This window comes from Wyeomyia smithii, chromosome 1 (genome assembly GCF_029784165.1).
Source record: "Wyeomyia smithii strain HCP4-BCI-WySm-NY-G18 chromosome 1, ASM2978416v1, whole genome shotgun sequence".
Taxonomy (NCBI): domain Eukaryota; kingdom Metazoa; phylum Arthropoda; class Insecta; order Diptera; family Culicidae; genus Wyeomyia; species Wyeomyia smithii.
In genome coordinates, this window is record NC_073694.1 from 41,460,977 (window position 1) to 41,486,462 (window position 25,486).

The 25,486-nt window shown below is 40.3% G+C and overlaps 1 protein-coding gene across 1 annotated transcript; it reads left to right on the forward strand.

The window, feature by feature from the left end:
• Positions 1 to 6,152: 6,152 nt before the first annotated feature.
• LOC129717886 (pupal cuticle protein 27) lies at positions 6,153 to 25,128 on the forward strand. The gene is made up of 3 exons (XM_055668148.1): positions 6,153 to 6,449; positions 24,149 to 24,404; positions 24,468 to 25,128. The coding sequence occupies exons 1-3, from the start codon at positions 6,438 to 6,440 to the stop codon at positions 24,851 to 24,853; spliced, it is 654 nt and encodes a 217-aa protein (XP_055524123.1). The 5' UTR covers positions 6,153 to 6,437; the 3' UTR covers positions 24,854 to 25,128.
• Positions 25,129 to 25,486: the final 358 nt, after the last annotated feature.

Genomic DNA, 25,486 nt, shown 5'->3' on the forward strand with positions numbered 1-25,486 from the left:
TTTCACGTCCATGATTCATGTCCGTAGAGCGCCACCGGGAGGTTCAGAGTCCTATAGAGCGCAAATTTCGTACGAATCTGTAGGCTACGGGACTTAAGCTGGCTACGCAATCCGGAATAAGCCCTATTCGCCGCCGCAATCCGCCTCTTCGTCTCGCGGCTCACCTCGTTGTCACATGTCACGAGAGTACCAAGATAAACAAAATCATCGACCACTTCGAAAGTATCCCCATCTATCTCTACCGCAGCACCAACACCCGCAGAACTACCACGCTCTCTAGTGTTAATGATAAGTCCAATTCTCGCAGCTTTCCTTTTGAGAGCCGTAAAGGCCTCCTCAACTGCTCTACGGTTAATACTAAATATATCAATGTCGTCCGCGAAGCCCAGGAGTATGTGAGACTTAGTGATGATGGTGCCGCTCCTCTGCACACCTGCCCTTCGTATTGCACCTTCCAAAGCTATGTTGAACAGTAAGTTCGAGAGCCCGTCACCTTGCTTCAGACCATCTAACGTCACAAACGCGTCCGAAAATTCGCCCGCTGTCGCACGTTACAGTTTAATTAGTTTTGTTGGGAAACCATGTTCTAGCATTATTTGCCAATGCTCGTTGCGTTTCACTGTGTCGTACGCCGCCTTAAAGTCAATGAACAGATGATGCGTTTGCAAGTTGTGTTCCCAAACTTGTCAATAATTTATCTCAAGGTAAACATCTGGTCTGTTGTAGATCGCCCCACTCGAAAACCGCATTGGTATTCTCCAACAAAGGCTTCCTGCAACGGTCCCAGTCAAAGGAACAGGGTACGGGAGAGAATTTTGTAAGCAGAATTGAGGAGGATTATGCCTCGATAATTACTACAGTCGAGCCTATGTCCCTTCTTGTAGATAAGGCATATGAGTTCTTCCAACCAGTCCGTAGTTGTTCCTCAGACCATACCCTTAGGATAATCTGGTGAATTGCACTACACAGCCGCTCGCTCCAACTTTGAAAAGTTCGGCCGGTAAGCCGTCCTTCCCAGCGGCTTTGTGGTTCTTTAGCTCTTTGCAATTATTCCTAACCTCGTCCAATGTTGGTGGGTCCTCCCCAATTTCTAGCCTGTTCCCCTCGACGACTCTCCTACCTTCCTCACCGTTCAACACCACTTCAAAATGTTGCTTCCAACGCCTGGCCACCTGCGATAAATCGGTAATCAGGTTCCCCTCTCTGTCATTGCACATGGTACTGGCACGGTCCGTTTCTTGATTCCGTTGATCGTTCTATAGAAGCTCCTCTTGTCGGGCCTGGTGAAGCAATTTATACGGCGATAAAGCCCCCGGTATTCCCGCATGTGACGCGTTGCACGATTAGCTGCTACTAAAGTGTTGGCGTAGGCGGAGAAGAACCCTCCGTCACCTCTAGACACTCAGCATCGAACCACCCACCCACTACGCGTGGTTCCCGTTGTTATGCCTATCACTTCTCGCATTGTTTTGCTGACCGCATCATGGATGTGCTTCCACTGCTCGTTCGGGTCCACTCCAGCTGGTTAACCGATCCGTCTATCAACTTTTCGAGTATACTCATCAGCAACTCCTTCCGCTGATAACCTCTGGACGTACCTTCCTTGCCGATCTCGATTTCAAAATGTTAAGCAATCGGGCGCGAATCTTGCCTACCACGAGATAGTGATCCGAGTCGATGTTTGGCCCTCGAAAGGACCGCACATCTTTGACGTCTGAAAAATGCCGGCCGTCGATCCGCATGTGGTTGATCTGGGAGTAGGCTTCTGCATTGGGGTGTCTCCAGGTGTGCTTCCGAATGTTCAGACGTGCAAAATGGGTACCATTCCCCTGGCCGTGGCGAAGTTCACTAACCTTAAGCCGTTGTCGGTGGTGGTAGAGTGAAGGCTTTCCCTGCAAATAAAGGGACGAAAGAACTCCTCTCGTCCGACTTGTGCGTTCGTAGCTCCGTTGACGATCTTTATATCGTGCTGTGGGCACTCTCCATACGTTTTCTCAAGGAACTCATAGAACTCCTCCTTTACGTCATCGTTTGTCGGCGCGTACACGTTAATAAGGCTGTAATTGAAGAATCTGCCCTTGATCCTCAATACCTAATAACACGCTTCATTTGGTTTCCAAGTAGTACGAAACCGACGCCCCGTTCCACTCTATCGCCGCCACTGTAGTATATGTGATACTTGAAAGAAGTGCCCGCGGTCGGATCAACCGCCCGGAATTCACGTTCTCCGGTTTTAGCCCAACGCACCTCTTGTATGGCAGCTATCTCCACTTTTGCCTACCGTAGCTCTCTGGCCAAGATGTCCGCGCGTGCCGGTTCGAGCAGAGTCCTAACATTCCAAGTGCCAAGTTTCCAATCGTTGTCCTTTTTCGTTTGCCTAGGTCTATACCGATTGTTCTGATTCGTATCATTCTCTGCATTGTTCGTAGTAAGTTTATTTCAGCATGCTGCCTTACTAGGGCTGCGGTGCCTAGTCTCGCGACGGGGCTGCCGTCTTGGGTGTAGCTGACGAGACACCGCATTTTATAGTTCAGCCGTCCCTACCGGATCAGTCGCTGTTTGAGCCGCCCCTAACCTGGGGAACAGACGCTCAGGCAAGCTGCTCTCCAAAAAGAACAGCTCTCCCTTCTCTGTCAACATACGACCAAGTTCCCACCGGTTCACCGATCTTCCCTTGGTTGCTCGTTTTTCAGTCGGTACCACGTGGAGGTAGGGATAGGAGTTGCTGGGCATTATGCTATGGACCACACTGGGGTCTATTTTATGCCAATTAGTACGAATGTACTGCTGGTACGCCTTGCCCAGCCGTTAACCAACCATCACTCAATACTAGTATGTTAAAAATCGACCCTGGACTCCATTTTGAAATTAAAGATGGCGACTCCCTGCTTCTAGCAAACAGAACGCGAGCGGGACAAAGTTTACCGGGTCAGCTAGTTTCTATAAAAAAATTTGTCTGCCTTATTTTCATAAAAAAATTTGTCTGCCTTATTTTCACTGACTATAATGCAAGTTATGCAAGCTATTTTGAAATATATTCCAAGCAGTAAATGTGGGATCCCACCTGCTGGACTATACTTTTCGAAAATTTTTAATTAACTATTTTCCCAATAATAACATTTTTCAATCGTCAACACCATATTTACTGCTTGCAACAGAAATAAAAATAGCTTGACTGGCATTATAATCAATAAAAATTAAAAAAATCATAAATACTTCTTGACGGACCCAAACATCGATATGTTGCCGTTTGCTAGAGACAGCAGCAGACTGGCGCCTTTCGATCTCTTACTGATGCAGTAAATCTTGCTGTGACGTGAGAGTAATGAAAACAAAAGTCAGCCACCGAACAATACTCTCTACTGAGTAAATGCATGTCGTGCAAATGGTGTGCAAGCTATACAAAATAGCTACTAAGTATGGCCGAGTTATACGTCCTGCGGTTGTGTAACGGAAACTCGTTAAAAATCAGTCCACGTGGTATGTGGATGGCCCCTTATGAAGATACATTAGTTATGAATTAAAAAAATTGAACATTTGAAAATATACTGGTATAAAGAGGAGGGAGAGCTTACATATACAAACTTTCATTTCTCTTTGAGCGTGTTTATTGTGGAGTAAGAATGCCTAAAATAACTCCAAATTTTCAGTTGTCACCCGTTAAATCGTGAAAAACGTGATCGTCAGCGTTTGCAGTGCCATTAAGAAGCTTCGACAAAGGGGAAATTTCTAGTGAAAACATATTTTTGATTAATTTCCAAACGTGAGATAAAAAATTGATTAATTTTATTACTTTCCAAATCCAACTGAAATTTTCGGCAAGGTTGTTGGCAATCTTATGTGAAAAAACTTTGATTTAGGGGGAATAGGGGCCTAATGAGCACCCTAACTTGGTTACTGATTTAAGCATGGAAAACGACAAAAATTTTATGCTGTCTTCAGTGCAAAACTTGAATTAACTATTTATAATTAAAGGTACACTATTCACAAATTAAAAAGTTTATCGTATAATGGTGAAAAACACAAATTAGATTCATGCATCAAAAACTAGCAATCAGTCGATGCGTGGGGAATAATGAGCTCCCCACTGGGACATAATGAGCACCCACGGGGTATAATTAGGACTCTTATAGAACATATCTTGAAACTGTGTAGAAGTACAACTAATAGGCCAACGTTTGTCGTGAGATGGCGTGATACTTGGCGGCTTGTTTCGTGAATGTCCCGTCGCGCCTTATGTTGGCCAATTTTGCCTGCAGTCCCTTTTTCTGACCGATTCGGTCTCAAAGATTTTCTAATATATGTTCGCACCATCACTGTAAACAAACAATGACTATGGAAACAGACAAACTCATAAGTCTACTGAGATGAATTTCAGGTAAACTTATGTGACAAGGTGTGTTCATTTCACCCCACCTAAAGGTGACCATTTCGCCCCTATAGAATTAGTTAAAGTTAATATGAGATTTTAACACTAATTATAGCTTAAAATCAAAACTTCAACGATGGTGAAATTTGGGGTACGACCCATACGTCATATTAATGTATCTACATATTTGATAGAGCCATTCAAACGACCGTAGAAGCTTATTTTGTAGTGCGCAATAATAATAATTTTTCCAACAACCCGGAACCAAGTTGATTTTTCAATATATTTCCATATTTTGAACAGACAAAGCACTTTTGTTCTACATAAAGGAATACTGTAGTAACTACGGAAGAGTTCCACATACTATATTGTATTGAAAAATGCGTAGTTTCGCATAAAAGAGGGGTGCTCATTTCGCCCATTTCCCGTGTGCTCATTATGCCCCTAATCCCCCTACTCGTATTTTAATTGATTTTTTTCCGGTGAGATATAATGAAACACTTACGCCATATAGTTTACGTTTTAGCTTACTATTTTTCAGCCATCCTTCGAACTTTATTCCATAAACGAAAAAAAAAAACAAAAGTACGGAGCAATTTCAATTTTGAATTCACAATTTGTTTATTTTTGGGTATAATTGAATAACAAGGATTGTTAGTAATTTTGTTTGTCGGTGGGCCGAGAATTCAAGCAAAGAGATATACACGTTACAATCGATAGTATTCTTCTTCCTTGTCACTTTATTCTTGTTTAAAAAAGTCCTTCTTATGATAAAACACACAAAGACACATAGTTGAAATATAATTGGTGATACTTGGAAAGAGAAACAAGGCTGGTGCAGTAGAGCAGTTGGCGCAATGGGAAGGGTAAAGTACGGATACATAGTAAGCGTATTACATACTCTCAATAGTGGTATTGCTAATAATAGAAGTGCGGCATACAGTAGAAATCCGGATAAAATCACAATAGATCAACTGTTTTGGTAGCGGTGAAAAGCCCATTTAGGAAGGAAAAATATACAAAAACACCGAGACTGTTTGAAAATTTCAGCCTTAATTCGTAAAGTTCTCTTGACCTGTGTAAACATATCTAATAACTCAAGTTTCACTCAAATCGAAAAGAGTCGAGTTGCTATACTATGTCCAAAAATATCAGAAATTTTAATAAAGATGATACTGTATAAAAAACTACAGCCAGGGAATGTTTAGTCAAGATTACGAACACAGTGACCTGAACAACTTGAAATTCAATACAAACGTGGAAATGGTTTTATGTAAAAAAATGTTAATTACCAATCGCCCCAGCTCGGGTTGGCCTTGCCCGTCCTTCTCCTAGCAGAGAAAAAAAAGTTAATTACACGTACCGGAGCGGATAGAATTAGATCGCGACACTGTTTAGGGATATGATCATATCAGTCAACGGAGTTGAAATCACCATGCCAGTGAATTTCGTCTTCCGCTTGTCATACGAGCATGTGGTTGTGGATCAACTTAATACAAATAGGTTCCACGCCACCCTTGCGCACCTGTTGGCTGATCTGCAGAGGCGATTTGGTGCGCATTTCAATTCGGTTGCGTTCGTGTTATTCTCACTCTCACTTCTTTTGCTCGTTCGCGATCTTTGGCCAATATAGGAACGTATCCACATATCGTAGGGTTTGGCTAAAAATTGCTAGCAATTTGCAATTTCTCTGGGAGAGCTCGGGGAAGCGCGAGCGATCGATCGAGAGAGTCTCCACACCTGTGTTGGTATGCTCATATAAAAGCCCCTGTCTGGTCGCTGCGTGCGAGCTGTTTGTAAACAAACTTTTATCGCTGTCGACCACTGGCCCATCGATCCTGGGCTGAACCCGCACCCGCTGTTGCTACGAAAGAACATTCGAACGGTAAAATCGCCCGCGCGCGCACGTTTAAACGGCGGATCGAGCGAAACGCGAAAGTTCTGCGTGCTATCAGTTATCAAGCTTTATCGTGACGTTTTTCCCGCCTTCCAGCTTTATTGGGAAGAGAGTTGAAAATACGCACAGTTCTACTGTTCTATCAGATTTTAAACAATCACCAAACCTAAAATGAACACTTTGGTAAGTTTAATTAGTTTTTTTTTCTGCGATACAATTGGAATTGACTGTGTAGGAAGTGTTGAAGTTGTAATGGGACATTCTAAATGACAAAATAGTTTAGAACGGCGTGATCCAGTAGTGAAAGATATAATAAGTTGTGTGTAATAATTTATTGATGATTGGATTCTCGTTCAGAAGTGTGTCTATAACGCTAGTATATTTACCGCAGCATGAGGACATTTTGTTCCAGTTTCCCGAATGAAATACTATGATGAAGTGTTATATTAATCAAAAAAAGGACGAACCTATTTTTTAGTTCATGAAAGAGACTTTTATTTAATTAAAAATATTGAAAATTGTTTAGAAAAAAAAAATTATTTTCAAAGCAAACAATAGGTTTGGCATAAAATTTAAATTATATATTGTTGCGGATTGCGTAAGCAATTGTGAATCATAAGAGAAGGTTTTCCTTCACACAGTGATGTTGGTGATATGTTGTTAAAATACCTCGAAAAAATTATTCAAACAACGTTTAAACTATATCCAGAATTTTGGAAAAGAGTTATAAGCGTTATCAATAAAAGTGTTCCGAAGTTTTCAAGTTATAGCAGAGTCAAATTCCAAGCTTCTTGACATTTTCAAAATTCGCACTACATTGAGCATTTGAACTTGCTTGCCTAGTTTTTTTTGTTTAATTTCAGAATTTGATTTCATCGTACAAATGTCGGAATCCAATATTGCGATCCTTTTGCATTCAATTTCAATAGGATTGCAAAAGTCGAAAATGAAATATTTTTTGTTCCCCGAACATGTTCGATTCTTCAACCACGAACATGGTTGAGAGCACGAACAAAAATTAAATCGCCCCCTTGGCCAGGTACGGCCGGTGTTCGCAAACCGTTGAACAATTGTGCGAAGCGGACATAATTAAGGTGACGTGTTTCACCCCTTTACCCACAATGTGGCGCAATATGTTATGCGGACTGGAGGAACGTGGGTCTAAGGGAACCCATTTTGTACTGTCAGAAGTATTCCAATCCCGTCAGTATCGTGGGGCATTGGGGGAGGAAAACTTTTCACAGCATTGTGAGGTGGGCTTTCACGTTTTTCATGGGTCAGCACTTTCGTTCAAACTTATTTCTCAAAGTAACACGTTGCTTGTTGAATTTTAATTTCCCCGGAACTGTGGCGTTTGTATCCGATGATTGACATGCAAAAAATATTCCCTGAATTCGAGCTGACAATTTTTCCGCAAGGAAGGTTGTTTTTTTTTCTCTCAAATATATGAACATAAACAGCTTCCATTTTTCGCACGTAGAATCACAATTCGTGGAAGCGATGAAGAATGAATAGACTCTGTCGTTTCACGGTTGGTACGGCCAGGTCGAGTCAAAAACAAAAGCGACGATCATAATCGTGAAAGCATTATTCCTGGCATTGAATTTTGCTCCAGCGCTGCCACTTGCGCTGTGCTGTACGGCATCCCCCCTGGGGTGTGCCAAGGCTGATGATGGCAACCGAGTGACTTTGTTGAAAAAAACTTCACCGCCAGGAGGATTTACTTTGCTGGATGGGTTTGCTAGAAAGCCTTCGTTTGTTGGCTTCCGTTGTGGAACAGGCTCAGTGAAAAATGGAAGGAAAGAAATTGTTATCAACGAAACGGCTGTACTGTACTATAACAGCGAAAAGAAGATTGGCAAACAACCGTTGCCAAGAATTGCATTACGTTTGGCAATGATTCCCTGGTTCGGTGTGGTTATGAAGTGGAAAATGTTTTGTGCTAGGTTAGCTCTGCCTATCAGAACGCAGCGTTCTGTTGAAAAGGGACAATTTTCCCAGCACATTTTGGATGATATTTCACAATTAAATTATCGCAACGAGATCCTTATTTAACATTGATACAGTCTGTATCGACTCGAAAGCGGCCGTAAATCGAGTTAGGTATCGCATCACAATATGGTTTATATAAACCATTCTGACCACATCCGGTTTGATAAGTTTGGACGTCTCGGTTTGTCCTTGTACCTTGTTCGCTGGTTTGAATCATATTTGTTCATCTGGTTCTATAGAGTTGAAAGAACTTATCATTTGTTCTGCAAGGTTGAGTTTCGGGATGACTGCTATAGACCTTTTTTGAGCGACGTCTGTCTAGCTTCGTCTTGGAGTTGATTTTAGCCACTAGGTCTTGCTTAAGCGCCTTGTTGGATTGCTAAGAGGCACGGAGAAAACGGTTGCCTCCTCGTAGACGGATGATTTTTTGCAATATCCCTGATCCGAGAGTCCTAAGCTTACCTCGAACGCCCTTAATACCTTCCAGTGCAGCTGCCGATTGTATATTCCACTACGACCCTTACTCTGATTTTTGCAGGTAGCGGTAATCTGTTCTCGGAGACGTTTAATCATTTTATACACAGTTAATTGGCGAATTTCAGTGTTTTTAGTGATTTTAAGAGCGGACCACATCGAATTCTCGACATGACTTCATCCGATGAATGAGAACAAATAAAAAACTGAAATACCAAAAATTTCCTTCAGTGTATGTTCTTAACTAGAGACCTGAAAGTCTACGAAGCCTCAGGATCCCAGGCATCTAAGCACTCGCTAGTCGCTTTCGATTTGATCGAGTCATCGTGCATGCTGTGATCTTTTACATCTGGATCTGATGTTGAAAGAATTGCTGAAAAAAGGCTTATTAACCGGGTTGTCCGACAGCCTTGCGACGTGCCTGACTGGAGTTCTCTCTCTAAGTAGCACGTAGCTTGTGGTTCACGCGTTTACGTCCCTTCTTCTAAAACCTCTACGGGCGTGCAGGTTTCCTGAGAGTAGTGTATTCGTGTTAGGTCAATAGAGATCCAGTTCCACAGATCTAATCAAAGTTCTGTACATTTTAAACATCCTTCGGTTGTGCACCCTACTCGATCTCAAGGTCATTTTTCTTATTTTTTTCAAAGCAATTTTAACTACTACGGTCATTCGTTCAAAGGGTCCTCTAAAGTGAAAAGTCCAATTATATTGGATACATCTCTGGATCTCCAGCGATCTCAAATACACCGTGCATGATATATTTGGACACAATTTCGAAACTCCATAATGATATGTAATTATCACACTCTTAATTTCTGAATATTTTTCACTGAAAGTACTTTTCATAGTGATCATCGACAGCGGATGTTTTGGAATAATTTTCTTCACGAATTTCAAACGTTTTTCGAAACATTCGCAGATGGCACGCACGAATTCCATAGGTATTTCCCTCAGATTTTTTCGATAACTGCTTTAAACTGTTCCAAACAGTTTTAACTACACCAACCTCGCAGTATGCGCTTGCGTCTTGCTGATATACATAGTGGTTATCTCCGAAGAGTTTTCGAAGGTTCAGGGCTGTAATTTGTTTCCAAATCTTCCGTTTTATAATAAACAGTATTGATTTTGACGGTTTTGTTATTGAAAACCAGTGGAAGCTTACCTCGCTTGCAATCTGCCCCTCAAACCATTACTGAAACTGCATTCTAAAATCGAGAAACACATCCTTCACTCCGAAACATTGTCTCTTGTTGCTGCTCACAATCGATCATTTTGTTTGTTGTGTGGCCGCTCTGGGACGAATAGTTTCTCATCACGAATAATTACCTCGTGACCAGCATGCCGTGAAAGTAAAGTTTAATCGAGTCTCTTTTTTTGAAGGGACTTGGAAACGCCGTGAACTTTATGCTTCTTGTAGACCTTACATCAAAAGTCAGTTGAAAAAAAAAATAGACAATAATGGTTGTCTTTTGTAACTGGCTCTGATTGCTGTACACAAATCATACGATGCCTGAACTCATTGTTGAAGTAGAGCTTGTTGTTGTTGTTGCGTCCAAATTCGGTACAACATGGTTGCTAAAGGACCAAGGACCGTTTTGGCAAGAGTCCCGTAAAACCCAAGCGAATCGCTGAGCTATCAGGTTCAGTGTTGCAAAAACGCCAAGTGTCGCTTAGGACTTTGTTTATTTTCTTTAAATGATGAACAGTAAGGCAGTGTCCAGGGACACCTCATCGTGATGATGCGTAGATCACTATGAATTAAATAATGTAGCCTAACCGCAAGTTTGGGTCTACCCCAAACTGTTTAGCTTGCCTGCGAATTTGCACATGTTGCCATGGATGGTACCCGATGGAAGACTTGGCCCTCCATTGTCCCACACTGAGCAATGTGTGTCAATTACTTTGTATGGAACGTGTATGTTGGACTTCGCTCCCATCTAGTCAGAGACTGTTGTTACTGAAGGAGTTAGCTTGAACTACCTTAGGATGCTAAAGGCAGCAAGCAGAGCAAGGCATCCGAGGCTGCATCGGCGTTGTGCACAGGGCACTGGCAACGAAAAGATGGCTCGTTGAGTTCTGTTAATGTTTTGCCTGTACTGTCGTTTTATTCACTAAAGGCCGCCGACTTCTCAATTTTAGTCACTAAGCAATGTAGAGCAGTTTTAGTAGATTTATCCTGTTATTATGTATATTGATGTTAATGCAAGGGTGAGTCCTTCAGAAACTTGAGAAGAGTTGACGTTAGAGTTATAGGTCTGAAAGCTTTGAACAACGTTTTGTCTCTTTTATCCGCTTTGGTACCACCTTAACGTTCTGCCAGCTGTTCGGGATATGTCCTAGAGTGAAGTTAGTTAAAAAAAGGCTGATGAGTTCAGACATAGTGACTTCACTCGATTTAGAGTAGAAAGCAGATGTTCATTAGAACCTGTAGCGTTCCCTTGGTGATGACAGTCAAACAAAGAAGATGGATTTTGGCTTTGCATTATATTTTGTGAGGGATGCTCTATTGGCTTCCCAATTGGACTTGATTTAAGCCCTGTAGAACAGGTGTCTAGTTTCCCGACGGAGGCTGTTGAGAGTTTTGTTTTACCAGCGGGCATCACGCCAAATTGTCTATTTTGTTACCGGGCTATTTTATAAGTTTGGGTGCACACATGGAAGGGAATAAGAAAGATAAGCACGCAAAACTTGTATTTGAATGTTTTGAACACGGTGTATACTAACTCTTCAACCACCTCAAGGTCGTCGTTCATAATGACCTGTTGTGGAAGGTTGATGTTATTTTCTTTGAAGCTTCTTCCCCTAATATACTTCATGGTCGATGAAATATTGAGCAGACCTGTCTTGAAATTGATTAACGTTATAGTCACGATCCGTAGTAGTACGGGTTTCCGTGGAGGTCGCTTGGTATTGCCTCACGAACCTCTGGTTAAAGGTTTTGTGATTTTGGGAAATTTCATAGGAGGTGCTAACACGCGTAATGTCACGGTAATTGCAGTACTTAAGCTTATAGCCCCTATCGTGGATAGAGCAGATGTCTCCCTGCATTCACTCTTCGTATTCACCGATGGCTTCGATATGTTTTTAACCTGGATTGCCTGGATGTCGGGGGCTGATATCCGGTCGCCCACTGCTGGCTTACCTAGGTCAGTTCCGTTACCGTTCCTTCTTCCTGTGTCACCATTCGAGTGCTCTTCGAAGTACAGTTTACACCTATCGACTACCTCGCTTCCGTTAGTGATGAAGATTTCCACATCCGAAGGGATGTCGGCGTGCGGCACATAACCTCTGCGAGATTGGTTAGCTTTCTCGTAATACTTCCGTATCTCATTAGCACGGAACAGCTCTTCAAGCTCTTCTTAATCACCATCCTTTTGCGCTTTTTTTGTTTGAGAATCATCGGTCGAGAGAAGTTTGTAATACCACGTACAGTCGGTGCGCGTAGTTTTGAGCCTATAAACATAGCCGGTAGACAGCGGTCTGAGTTACCAATTGGATTACACACAAGAGATATTTTTAAAATTAGTCTAAAATTAAAAATACAGGGCGTAAGCGTTGCCTTGAACTGTGGCAAGATTTATTGAAGTCGAAGACGTGATAACCTTCTTGAAATTGTCTGCGAATAGTGTTCACTGGATCGTTGTTACCATATACGGTGTTCCCCCGTGCTGCCAGAATAAGTAGTCGTGGAAGCAGTACTCGTTCGGGGGCGTAAATTCTCATACGCTTTAGCAAGCTGGTTGGATCACTGAAGTCGTTAGCCATTTTCAAAACAAATCCTGGCTGACGATTGGCTTTGTCGATTTTATCAGAATAATGTACCTCAAACGAGAGTTGGTTGGTGTAGCATCACGCCAAGAGCTCTGAATTCATAACATCGTTAAGCATCTAATCATCTATGACGTAGTTGTAGACACAAACAGCAGTGGCCTCAAATTGCTTCCTTGAAGCACACCAGGGGATGGCAGAAAACTGTGGAGTGGCGCAAATTTAAAAGCTAAGCCGATCTCTTTGAAATTAGGCGCTGTTCAGTACCGCACCTCTAGGAGAACACATGCACCTGGCTGAAGCGCTAAGGCGCACTAGGGGTTGCCGACTTAATAGAAGTCATAATGAAAAGATTTTGTAAAGTCCACTACTACCTAGCTTCCATATCTGAAGGCAGTTCGCTGTCTAGTTCGACTCTTTGCAGCTAGGCAGTGCATCGCGAAGCTCATATTGAACAAGGTGAGTCCTGTGATAATGACTACATCATTCATATTGAGCCCTATAAAAATCACTTAACTCGGACCTGATGAGATGTCTCCATCAAATTCAAGTTTGTTTTCAGTAATAATTTAGCTGTCATTACAGTCCAGTGGTGCTTCAGTGGTACCGTGATTAGGGTGGTCGATTACATTAGAAAAGACCTCAATTCTTTCAGTTTTGACGGAAAAACATTCACCATAACCCCAGTCATGAAAAAAACTTGTTTAGTTCTGGAATCTTCCGACGTCTCTTGTATAGGTACATTATTTTTACGTACTGGTTCATGTCATCTACATGTATAACCACATGCATAGAATTCTGTGGCAAATGAAATATCATCTGTAAATAGAATAAATAGAATAGAACCCAGATTAGAGCCAAGAGGAACCCCAGAAGTGACTTGTGCTAATGATGTTGATAATGCAACAAATGCCGTCAAAGCGAACGCGAAACTAAGCACTAATAGGACCCTTCTCTGACAATTAGAATTAAATCCCTACGAATGATAAGTCCTAATTGCGAAAGCAAACAAATCCTAACAATTAAAATTACAATTTTCTAACAGTGTTGAGAAGTCACCATTTGTGATTGGACACACATACTCATTACTTACTAATATTAATCATAAATACTTAAGCTACCCCCCTTTGAAAAAAAGCACTAATAGAAACTTTGAGGTTTTTCTCTATATCGCTCACACATGTATGAAATACCGTAAAGAAGTTTTCAAAATAGTTATTTCAAAACTATACGATTTCTATGTCGAACGTGTATGTAAAATATCTTTTAAATCGGAGCTACTGGAAATTAGTCGAATCGATACTAGTACAGCAATCATCGTAATTACTTCAAATCAATGAATAGTTACCTAAAGCACCATTTTCCGTTTTGCTAGAGCATTTTGTATGTTGGTTTGTCGATTATCGAACATTTTAAAAACTGCCCGATCAGAAGAACATAACTAAAGATTTTCAAATTTCTATCTACACGAGATACAAGTAACATATTTTGATACAGTTTTATATTTTCCCATACGCTTTTGATAGTAAAAACTAATTGAACGAGAGATTCTAACAAATCCCGAAATGGAGTTGTTCTGAATCAAATCTACCAAAAATTTATCTCTAATAAGCATATTTTTGCTAACAATGGTTGTTATTAACTATAACAGTAAGCAATCTTATTTTGTTAGAAGGCTGATATATTTGTAAGCAAGTTTGATATGTAATTGATACTAGTAGAATAATTTTTGTTATAATTTCTGTTATTCTACACCTAACGGGAAAACACAACCTAAATTGAAAACATCAGCTGAAAGGATTTTGGCATAACAAACTAACTTTTTGTTTTGTATTTTTGATCGAGTGAGCTTTAAGCTGCGAATGAGAATGTAATGGAATTTCATTCACGAAAACCAAACAAAAGAGAACAGCCAGAACATGACACGTTCAACACAAAAACATTATCGTGCTCTGCTGTACGACGATTCGTTGTAAAGTGCAAGAGTTTCTGAATGTTATTTAAGAAAAGCGTAATTCAATTCTAAAACAATTTGTTCAACCGGAGGACTAGCAAACTTTAATAACATGATTATTTTGCCTTTCTTGTTATTTCGTAGGGTATCAGTAATGATGTTTTTTCCTTGACTTATACACACAAAAGTTCGAGCCTTAACTCAATCATTCATTGTGTTCTTCCATTTCGCACAACTTTCGGTACCAATTCGCACAAAATTTGTACATTAAACTAACTTGAAGCATTTGATTTGATTTTTTTGCCATATGGCTTTCAAAATAGAGGAAGTGTGACAAAAAAAGTAATTGTCCTTTCACAGATTAGTTAGGGCTCTTTCAGCCCCTCTCCCGCAGGCCCAGTTCAATTTTCGTGTTCGGTGTCAGTTTGAAAAATTAATATCCAAATTAAACTTGTTACAAAGCTAGAAAATCAGTTCTCTTTGCCATTGCTTATCCCAACCGGTCAGTGAAATGCGGCACAAGTGGGCACCGAAAGCCCTGACAAGCAAAACGAATAAATCATCTCCCTCTTGTCGTTTTTCCAATTAAGCAACTAGCTCCTACATCAGCACCAGTTTGGCCATTTATTTTTCATGCAATTTTTTGTTTTCAATTCGAACAAAGCGGCATAGCGGCACAGCTTGGGTGAATATTGTACCACCCCTCAGGGAAATTTCTGTGGGTTTATCCAAAAGAAACATCTGCTGAAGAAGATCTAGGGAGAAAGAATTTATTTCTTCCGCTCGGTACCTGTACATTACCTGGCCTCGTTTCTTGGCAAACGCTTCCATTGAGTGGTTTTTTTTTTGAGTTAAGAAAGAAGGTAAAAGGTAAAGCGGAAGTGGTAATTAGTTTATTTTGGGTTGAAAAATTAATTCTAATCCGTGATTCCATTCATCGCCCGGTCGCCACTGGTTTCGTCTGTAAAGCTGTACGTGACATTCTGAGGATTGGAGTAATACTTTTAAATGATTATAGAATATTTGAAAGGAATTCTGTTTCTGAAAATGGCCAACGCTTCTAAAGGAAAGGAGCTATCCCCTTAAGAGTACTGTGTGAGAACTTTTTGCTCGTCTAATTACGGTCTGTAGCGTAGCAGTAACAATTTATCTCCGGTTAGGTTAAATTTCTTTCATTAGCAATCTATTACGACTTCATTCCTGTTGATAGCAAGGAATGTGAAAGAAGTGATTGCAAAATAAGCAAGCTTATTTTTCTCGTCGTAGCGGGAGACTCGTTTCTGGTAATGGTGTAGCAAACGCGTACTATTATGGCAAGAGATTCTTTTAGTGAAGGTGCGGAACAAATTGAATAACAAACGCAGTGAAAACTTCGGATGAGATTTTGTTAGTATCTGGAGTGGTAACCTAGGCGGCTCTACATAGCAGGCTAATCATAATAAGAGTTATAGTTAGAAATTATTGTTTTTCTTTCTATTGGACATCCTGTAATGATATACTGGTCTATCCTGTAATGATATAGAAATTATCAGAAGAAAATTCAAACAGATGAATAGGTATATTCAATTTCAAACAATCATAAAAAAATTCCAATAATAATATGTCATTTTGTACTGTTTATATTTTTTTTAATCACGATAGTTTTTGAAAAATGTTTATGCAAAAAGGATACTGTCGATTACAGATTTAGAGCCAGAACGGTTTGTTTGATCGATGTGACGTCTTGGGCAAAGCTTAAGACAATAATTTTATCTTTCTGAAAAAATACTTACTTTACCAACTTTTTTAGACTTTATTATGATGTTGCATTAAGATTTAGCTTGATGAACATAATTCCTCAACTAAACTCGGTTCCAGGCCGCGTTTCTCCAATTCCGTGGGCATCCAATGGTTGCCAGAACTTGAACCACGTAGTCTAACCACGTCGTGTAAAGCAAAGCAAAGCCTTGGTGCTACATTCCGATGTGGAACTTGACCTTATATTTATTGACACACAGACTTCGCAGCCAACTGTTTAGTGTACAGGACAATTGCGGGGTTAGCGCTACGATCCTACTGACACTAAAAGTCTCTCTCGAGCCGGGACTCGAACCTACGACGACTGGCTTGTTACGCCAGTATCGTACCTCGTGACCATCCTCCGTTTCGTCGTGTACCAACCGGATTTACGGGGTTTTGCAGGGTAGTTGTCCAGCATTCCTGCCCAGTGTATCCGTCCTGCTTTGACCACTTTCGAGATTCATCCTTCGCCGCCACAGACCGTCCTCCTGCTCGTCGCCGAAGATGGTTCAGTCAATTGCTTCGCAGTGTTGGTTATACACTAACACTATTTGATTAATGGGCCCGTATTTAGCATAAATGTTTCGTTGATGGTTTAAAGAAAACAAAGTCCGAGCTCGTAAATTTCTAGAAGGCACATAAAAGTTGAGTTTTAACAATATTTTGGGTGGATCGACACGCTGAGATACAATATCGTTAACAAATGACATTATTGCGAATTCCCGACGGGCTTTTAATGATTGGATGTCAATAAGTCCGCAGCGTATGATGGTAGGGTAAATGCGTCCATCGTAGATTACGAAGTGCATATAACAGGAACTCTTTTTTTTTATTCTGTCTACATGTGTTGCAGAAAACGGAGACCATACAATGCTAAAGTATTCTAATAGTGACCTGACATAGGAATTACTGTAAGGTAGCCGTCTAGTTATCCACCTGTGTTCACCTTATTCTCATGACACACTTTGTGCGAGGGCTAAGTCTGTCAAATTGGGTTCCGTAGAATCAGGAGAATTCATTAACTGGTCAGGTGTTCCGCAAGGCAGTAACGTGGGGCCACTACCGAACTTACGACTGAACAAACTGCGAGTTGTCGTGAATAGCTTGAAGCAAGCATGGAGCGAGACCAGAGGACGACTGATTACCGAAGGGAATCACACTATCGATGACATTTTGTGTCACGGAGCGGGCTGTTTTAAGAACTCCGTGATGCGAGATGTAATGATACTGGATGTAAGCAATTGCATTCAGTATCTATTGAAGAGGGGAAAAAGAAATTTCGCTGGGAGATATTTTTGATCAGAAAGTTTGGTCCCGAGGTACGAAGCTGCCCTAGCAAGCCAGTCGTCATAGGTTCGAGTCTCGGCCCGGTAGAGACTGTTAGTGTCAGTAGAGTCGTAACCCCACAATTGTCCTGTATGCTAAACAGTTGGCTGCAAAGTCTGTGTATAATTAATAGAAGGTCGAGTTTCGAATCGGAATGTAGCACCAAGGCTTTGCTTTGTGGCGGAATAAACTCTAAAATATTTTTTCTATGAAGAAAACATTCTGCATATTAATTACAGTTAGTTCTTGTTGCACCACGGTTTCCGTAGATGCTACACCTCCCGACCTTATAGCTGGTATCATTGTCCGAAGTTACTTGTGAGCCAAGTTAGACAAATACGTCGACTACCTCCAGCTTATTGCCGTTGGTCGTCAGATTACAGCTTGTACTTCATTTCGGGTGTATTAATCAGCCCAACCTTCTTTGCCTCACATTTCGAATGAGACGGATAATCCAACCGAAATCCTCTGATGTCCATACATCGCAGTCTAATCAGTAGGATCAGCCTCCCGGGAAGGCCGTTCCCGTCTCTGATCTTCTATAGCGCTTTCTGGTCAATTGTATCATATGTAGCATTGAAATCGATTAATAGATGGTGCGTAGAGATTCTGTACTCACAGCACTTTTGGAGGATCGAATCAATTACATAGCCATCTTGGTCCTCTTGCTGTACGTCATTTCAGTGCTCATCGCAGTGCTGCTTCCACCTTCCGGCCACCTTACGATCGTTCACCAGAATACTTCCTTCCTTATCTCGATACATTGCGGCTTGCGGCACAAAGGCTGATCGGGATGCGTTGAGTGTCTGGTAGAACATGTAACCTGTGCGGTTGCAATTTCAGCATCGAGTGGAAAATTTATCTAATTTTGGGTAACGCTGCAAGAGCGTGTTTACGTAGAAATAATATTAGTGTATTAGTGAAAAATACCCGCACTTGAACACCCCTGCAGCAGCGTGTACCCAACATGTCAACTGTCACCACTTGCGCTGAATATCGTTCACATAAGTTTGTTTATTTTCGTTTAAATTCGTTCGTTTTTTCGTTTGTGAACATACACTCTCTCGCAGCGGTACCAAAAATGAGGGTTACTTTTACGCGTACACGCTCGAGTGGCGTTACACAAAATTAGGTAAATTTTCCACTCGATGCTAAAATTGCAACCGTACAGGTTACAAACATTCGCGTCTCATAAAAGGATTTAGCTGTTCTAGTTCCTTGAACTTCTTCTATTACTGGCAGCGTTCTTTTCGTTCAACACCTCCTGACTCTTATCGTTCCGTTTGTACCCTAAGATATTCTCCACTACGCTGTTGATGGCTGGTTTCACGGTGCCTCAACAGTCCTCGAGAAGGGTTTCAACTAACTCGCCATCTTTCAGCAGTGATGCTGCAAGCAAATGCGCGTAGTTTCCAGCGACGTCGAATCATTGTTTTATCTTTTCGGTAAAATCTGACGTGGGTGATGTCCGAAAAGGGCCGACCATTTAACAATACGTGGTCGATTTGCGATTCTGTCTCATTTGGTTACCTCCAGGTCACCAAAAGGTAGTACGTATGGCCATATTCTTGTAGGTGATGAAGTCGATGAGTCTTAGGCCGTTTCCGTTGGTCAGCTGGTACGCGCTGAATTTTCCAATTACCGGTTTAAACTTCTCCTCCTGGCTGACCTGAGCATTGTAATTCACGATGACGATCTTGATATCATGACCATGACAGATCGGCAGTCCCATTTTCCGTTAATTCGTGTTCACCAGGGTCCAAGCCAATTATTCCAGTTAGAATTAACTTGTTTTTCATTTGTTGCTAGGTTGTATTTCCTGGTGCAGGCTCGCGAGGCCCACAACCAATTCGTCTGTCCAACGTGGTGTGGCTATTTTAAGACCAAATACCACCAGGAATTTTGGCTTTGGAGTTTAGAGTGAATGAACTGATAAGACGGTAGTTCAGCCGCTGTGCAGTACAATTTTACAGCCGCTCTTAACATGAAGAACAGACGTTGTTTCGAGCCGCTCCTAGCATGGGGGTTAGACGCTCGAAAAAAAATCAGAATTTATTATCTCAAAATGCTCTTGTTTATAAGAACTACAATAAATTAGTTAAACACTGATTGTTGTCTGATCATGGAAAAATGAGGAAAAAAGTTGAAATTTTCTAAAAACAAGAAAAGAAAATTGAAGCCAAAACAGTTTGTTTGATTGGTATCATGTCTTCGGCAAAGTTTTAGGCAGAAATTCTGCTCTTAAAGGAAAGATATATCGTTAGACAAATAGCTCAAAAAGTTATTCATGAGACACGACCGCAAAGTTAAAGTAGAATTACTTCAGCCTGTCTTGTGTCAATGTATTTTTATGTTCTTATGTCGACGTTGTTGAAAGAAAGATGAAAATAAATTGTGTTATATACATTGTGAAGTCATTTGATTGTGGAGTAGTTGAGATTATTTTGCCGTTTGCGCGTATTGTCATACAGTCACCGCCAAAATAAAGTACCCACTTTGCAAAAAATCACATTCCACCTCTGAAGTCATTGGAAAATTCATTAAATCTCATTGATATTTTTTAACTAAGCTTGATAATGCTATTATTTTGAAAATACATTTTTGTTGATAGATATTTAAAAAAAAAAGAATTTTTTTTACTTGTAAATGTTGTAAAATTGGTGTGTCATTGTAAAGTGCTCACGCAAAAATATTTCACGTTCATATAATTTTCTCATCCAAACGCCTCTCGTTTTTTATTATTTTGACATTTCCAAGTGTTAGTTGATCCCGTTGCTGGTTTCATTTGTCGGTCAGAAAGACACGATACAAATTATCTTAATAGCGATGGATAATACGACGGCAATCAAAACTATTTCCTTGCAGGAACGGATACATGTCATTCGTGACATCGAGAAAGATGAATCACATCGTAAGATTGGTGAAAAGTGTGGATGCGGCAAAGCAGCGATAATCAAACTTTAAGCAAAGTTCAAAACCTATGGCTCCATAGCCGATCGTCCAGGTAGGGGAAGGAACAGATTTACAAATCAATACGAGAACCATGCTAGAAATTCAGAAAAATCCGAACCCGGCAACCCCTTAGGGAGATCAAGAAAGCGATTCAACTATCGATATCGGTACAAAAAATGATGAATTAACAATAAAAACAAAAAAAAAAATACAATAGAAAATTATTCTGTTGTCTATCTGCTAGCTTCAATGGTCAACACGTTCAAATAATCAAACTACAATTTTCTGCATTTGAGCGTGGATAATTTTCCAATGGATTGCTGTAAGAATGAAGGAAATTTGTCAAAAATTAAGCGACTTAGAAACATGTTATTGAGGACAAATTTCGTCTCCTTTTCCATTTTAAGTATTTTGTTCTAAACCCCTATGTAACCGAACTTTATAACAGACGTAGCTCTACGTCAAAAATATAAGATGGCCGATTTAAAAAAAAACTCTCTCTGTTTTCAATATGATATTTTCAGTGTAAAATTTCAAACTCATTTTTGTCAGTATTTTTAAATCACACACGAATGCATCACTGATGTAAAGTGTCTTAAATTATTTAAAAAATATATTTTTAAATGAAAGTTTTGACAATTCCTAGATACATTGATTTATAGAAAAAAAAAAACTTCAACCATTTTCAAAAGTTAGTAGAGATAAATTTGCAAAAAAATACAAAGTTGCTCAGGGTAGTAAGCTTACACACCCACAAAGCTTCATTTAAATCTGAGAAGATTCTGCCAACGCTAATGTCTGCACCAGCAGTGTTATTGGTTTCACTCATAAACAGCATGAAACATCTCAGGAGAGGTTCTCGTTGCTACTGATATTACACACTTGAGTATTCTCATTGAAGCTATTTTCCGTTCTTTTTCGCTGTCTTTCTTGCTCGCATTCGCTTCCGAAATCATGCACAGCACACACTTCAATTAGTTCAATTAGTTCAAAATAAAAATCCTAGGATGCTACCCGAACATCATAACAATTGAGAAAAAAAAATACGCCAAAAGCCAAAAATCCAAAATACCATCAGGGTGTTGAAAATATATACCATATTTAAAACTATTTTGGGCTCCAACAGCTGAATATAAAAATCATAAAACACCTTTTATTATTGACACAAAAAGTACGGACCTTTGAAGACAAACAAATTAAAAATGTTGAAGAGTTTGTACACAAACGCTGATTTGACGGATGGACAGACGAATTGTTTCAACTGAGTCGTATTGAATTCATTGCTACGAAGGCGGTACACAACCGTGACCCTCAGCAGAAAGATCCTATCTGCCAGAGTTTGCCCAAAACGAATGTGCTTTTCTGTCATTTGTACTTATTGCTTGGTTGTTGCATCTGAATCTAATGGCGACAACTGAATAGGCATTATATTTCTTCTCTCAGTAGCGGATTTTCACCTAAAATTTTAAAAACGGCACTTCTTCCTTACATCGTGCAGAGCTCCGTGAATCACGATGACAAAGTTTGTACAAAAAACTCCAAACAAAGTATAGCTGTTATTGGTCTCCACGATGATTTTCGAGGAGAAGGTTATTGTGTTGGAAAATTCATTTCAAAGAGATAGGAAATATGCTCTCAATGTGGGTTTTAGATAAAATGTTAGGGATATTACGGTCAGAATATTAATGAGTTCGCAAAACTGATGTAAAACAAGTGTATGTATAATACAAAAAAAAGGCCGAATTTGTGTAAAACTTTATAGGTATGGTAAAAAAAATCACAACTGAAACTATGATGATAGTAACAGTTAAAATCGTATAAAATTTATTCAACAATGAATAAGAAATATTCAAATAGCATTGCTTTAATTTATCTCTAGTGAGTCTAGCAATTAATCATAAATATTCAACGTTGAGGAGATTGTTTAGCCTACAAAGAATCGTCAAACATGGTGTTCAACGCCAACATTTCGAATTTCCACACTAATACAATACAATCGTAATGAAAACGTACGTGTGTTTTTATCAGCTGAAGATCCAGAAATTCATTTGATTTACCCACCTGTCCCCCACCACAATTCCAGCGCATGGTTCTGTGATCTACAGGATTTTATTCTGCCGGTATAAAGCTGCCACCAAAACAGACAGTCACGCAGGCCCCAGATGAAAGCACGTCCCGTGCAAACAGTATGGTCTATATAGGGTGTGGCAGAAGTATACGTGAAATTGTGGTGGCGAGTCGAAAAATGTAAACAATATCCGAGTGAGCCGTTGTGACGTCATACCACAAATTATTGTACGTTCTCTTATTTGATTTTTTTTACTCAGTCACATCATTTTTACAATGACACATAACAAACGTAGCAAATCGCAGTGCAGGATGGCTGTCCGAAACGCTAGTTTCACTGGAATTAGCAGAAAACTACGATGAGTAATCCGAATACGAATATGTTCTGTTACTCTACTTTTCTGGAAAATTCAAATAAGACTGCTTCCATGTCACCATGTTAGGTCTTATTGCATGGTTCCCTCCACATGAGTTTCTCGGTCAGATGCTTTTTGGGATCGCGGGTTCAAGAAGCTGGAGCAAAAAGAAATAGTTCATTTTAATTAAGTGCTTCTACTTCACAAAAAGTAAGTAACTAGTTTTTTTTTCTTGCACTTCCACGATATAATTTAAAAATTTTGCTGTTGGAAATGCTGTGGGCCTGTAGGTCCCGTGTATTCGTTTCAACACCACAAAACTTCATGAACTTTTTTCAAAACACCTGTAAGTTTCGTCTGAAAACAACGTAAATCCATGCCTTTTCCGGTTCAATGTGCACAAATATCTCAACAGGAAACGGCACATTCAGGCATTTCTTATTTTTTCCATATTGCCGGGAGAAAATCGAATTTAAGATAAAATGGTATTTAATTACACTATAACACTGCAGGAATATGACACCGAAACATTGGTATGACGTAGTAACCTTTCATAGCAACGGTAGTGTAAATAAAATCATAGCAGTTTTACACATGATATTGAAAAGTGATTTAAATGTATATGTAAAACTATGATACATCTGCCACACCCTATATAAACCATACTGCCGTGCAAAAAGGTCTCTGTTTATGTTTATTTCTCTTTTTTACACTGTAAACAACCTACCGTGAACAGTAAATAACACTGGAATTTCTAACCCAGTGCCGTAACCGAACACTTAACTAGAGGAGCTGTGTGAGTGTTGTGTTTTGCAAAGACAAGCCAAATTGATGGGTGTTACTACAACAACCCTGGCTACTGGACTGGCCAAACCTCGGGTATCCTTACACTCACTGTTTACTCAACAAAATCGCAGAATGACAAAAGCACTATGAAAACTTGCATTGTGGATGTTTCCTGATGATACAGTCTTTTATGGTGATTTTTTTATTACTTCCTGCGTACATTCACTTTCCTGATAGTCAAGTTCTTATACCAACAAAATGGAAAAACAAGAGCATGGATTTACGACTTTTTTATTGAGGCATTACTGAGAATGATTTCTGTTATAACGGTAATATCTGTATACATTATACTTTTTTTTAATAAGCTCAATGATTATAGAATGTTGTGTTTTAGCTACTAATTACGATAATGTCTTTCGTTTTTCCAGCTCATACTGTCCGCACTTGTGACGGTGATCGCCGCCCAGCAAGACTACACTACACCGGTCCCGATCCTGAAGCAGATCAATCGACACAACGAGGATGGCAGCTACAGCTACGGCTACGAAGCTGCTGATGGTTCCTTCAAAATCGAAACCAAATATCCGACCGGCGAGGTGCAGGGCAAGTACGGGTACGTCGATGATGCCGGCAAACTGCGTGAAATAGAGTACGGTGCTAGTAAACGAGGATTCGAACCAGCAGGTAGAGCCACATATCAAAAACAGGCTCATATTTTCTCCACTTACGATGTCTGAACAATTTCAGGTACCGACATCAACGTGCCCCCTCCAACGTTGAACAACAACAATCACGCCTACCCGCCACTAGGTCCCGATGAGGAAGACGACGGCCAGTACCGGGAGGACCCTAGCATCTACTACAAGGACTCGCGGTACAACTCGAAACCATCGGCACCAGCCTACCAGCCACGTCCGGCTCCCGTCCAGTACAATCCGGCTCCTCAACAGTATTATCAGAACAATGTGACACCTGCTCCTGCGTACCAGCAGCCACAGCACCGTTATCAGCCACAGCAGCAGCCACAGCCACAGCCATACTATCAGCCACAGCAGCGGTCGTCCCAATACTGGCATCCGAACGCACAAGTGGACATCAACACCGGATCGTATTCGCTTAGCTACACCGGTTAAGCTGAGCGCTTAAGGTCCTGTGCTTGCATGTGTGTGTGCTCCTAAGTCATCTCTACTGCTGCCTTAAATGCCAATATATAATTTTGATGTTGTTGATTGCTTCGAAAGGAGACGAAAGTCCCCATCTCGGGGAGCGGGATTTGGTTTAAGGCTCAGCAATTAAACAGTCATGTACTTTTTAGCGTTAGGTTTGTTCCGAAAATAGTTTCGTCTGCTGTCGAGACGATTTGTCCGTGTACGTCCGTTTGAGGTTACAATAAATCTCTTCTTTTTTATTTTTTGTTTTTCGTTCTGGGTACAGATGGATGGATTCTCAGGTTATTGATTAGAATTGAATTATCCGAAACCTGTCTTTTGTGCAGTCTAATTTTCCATGACGCATTCCGTCAAAAGATCATTCGACTTTCATTACAGTAAAATAGAGTTTTTTTTATAATTTGTTTTGCGAATTTTAAAAATTAGCCAGAAAGTGAAATGAAAAAAAAATCGTCTTAAGCCTATGTAATTCGAATTAAAACTAAACCGAGGAAGGCACTAAAAAATTATTTGCAGAATTTTATCCTTTGAACCGATTTACTTTTTGTTAAGCAACAGCTGGCCCAGATCGGTACCGCATGTTCTTAAGTTTGACAG